This window comes from Limulus polyphemus, unplaced genomic scaffold (genome assembly GCF_000517525.1).
Source record: "Limulus polyphemus unplaced genomic scaffold, Limulus_polyphemus-2.1.2 Scaffold4129, whole genome shotgun sequence".
In the NCBI taxonomy this organism is placed as follows: Eukaryota; Metazoa; Arthropoda; class Merostomata; order Xiphosura; family Limulidae; genus Limulus; species Limulus polyphemus.
Genome location: NW_013669739.1, coordinates 39,747 through 41,184, shown reverse-complemented (window position 1 = coordinate 41,184; position 1,438 = coordinate 39,747). Strand labels below are relative to the sequence as shown.

Genomic DNA, 1,438 nt, shown 5'->3' with positions numbered 1-1,438 from the left:
TATGTTGTTATTTGATAATAAACACACTAAAGCTGATCATGTTAACATTATGTTGTTATTTGATAATAAACACACTAAAGCTGATCATGTTAACATTATGTTGTTATTTGATAATAAACACACTAAATCTGATCATGTTGAAACATTATGTTGTTATTTGATAATAAACACACTAAAGCTGATCATGTTAATGTTATGTTGTTATTTGGTAATAAACACTAAATCTGGTCATATAAAAATGTTATGTTGTTAGTTGGTAATAAACACTAAATCTGATCATGTAAAAATGTTATGTTGTTATTTGGTAATAAACACACTGAATCTGATCATGTAAAACATTATGTTGTTAGTTGGTAATAAACACACTAAATCTGATCATGTAGAAACATTATGTTGTTAGTTGGTAATAAACACTAAATCTGATGATGTAGAAATGTTATGTTGTTATTTGGTAATAAACACTAAATCTGGTCATATAAAAATGTTATGTTGTTATTTGGTAATAAACACACTGAATCTGGTCATGTAGAAATGTTATGTTGTTACTTTTAGTTTAGTCAACACTTTAAATTTGAACACTAGGGGTATGGAGCAATAATAAAAAGTTGTAATTAGTTATAAAGAAATAATTGTAAAAATGTATATTTGTAAGTTTCTGTATATTTAAGTATTGGTTTCAGTTAACTTATCTGGTAATATTTTTAAAAGTTTTATCTCTAGATATCTGATGACATTCTTTATTTTCAGGCCCAGAGTCTTAACTCAGCCAAGGTGCCATATAGTGATGATCAAGAGTCCAGAAAGTCCAGTAAAAACAGCATGTCTAACACAGGAGGAATTCTTGGTAAGTACTGAAACTGTTGTTTTTATTGGTTGGACGGAAGTGTCATTGATTATTAACATTACATTTTAACAAGTTCTTTGAAATTCTGGGGTACTTTTACAGGTACATTTGTTTTTATTATTTTATAACTTTAAATAGTGTGTGAAGAGAGAAGAAATATATGGAGTTTCTTCTGTATGTAAAATATATGAAAGTTATATTAAGTTACTACCATTCCTGCCTTTTTAATGGATGTTATTAGATATCATAAAATTTTACAAGATGTGTGTTTGTCTAAAACAGTTAATTCATGACAGTCAGTGTGTTATTGTGGGCCTAAAACCTTGTCAACCACACTGTATCTTATGTATTCGGTGCCAGTAACAGGACTCTTCAGGCTTGAACAACAACTTGTACAATGCAAACTAGATTAAACTATGGGATGTATTTTAGGAAGAATGATGTACCACTGAGTAATGTTTTTTTATCATACATGAATTGGATGTTTGTTTCTTAGGGGCTGCAGAATTAGCAAGGATGTTTCCTACTCCTCCGTCCCAAGAGCATCTAGCTACTCCATCTCCTTCTGGACCTGTTGGAGGTGGTGACATCACC

General features: G+C 30.1%; 1 protein-coding gene across 1 annotated transcript in view; it reads left to right on the top strand.

Annotated features, from left to right (window-relative positions):
* The window catches only part of LOC106470635 (mediator of RNA polymerase II transcription subunit 13-like), a 61,373-nt gene that overhangs the window by 41,901 nt on the left and 18,034 nt on the right, over window positions 1-1,438 (top strand). Inside the window, 2 exon segments of the mRNA XM_022399263.1 lie at window positions 748-844; window positions 1,341-1,432. Of these exon segments, the coding sequence (XP_022254971.1) occupies window positions 748-844; window positions 1,341-1,432 (189 nt within the window).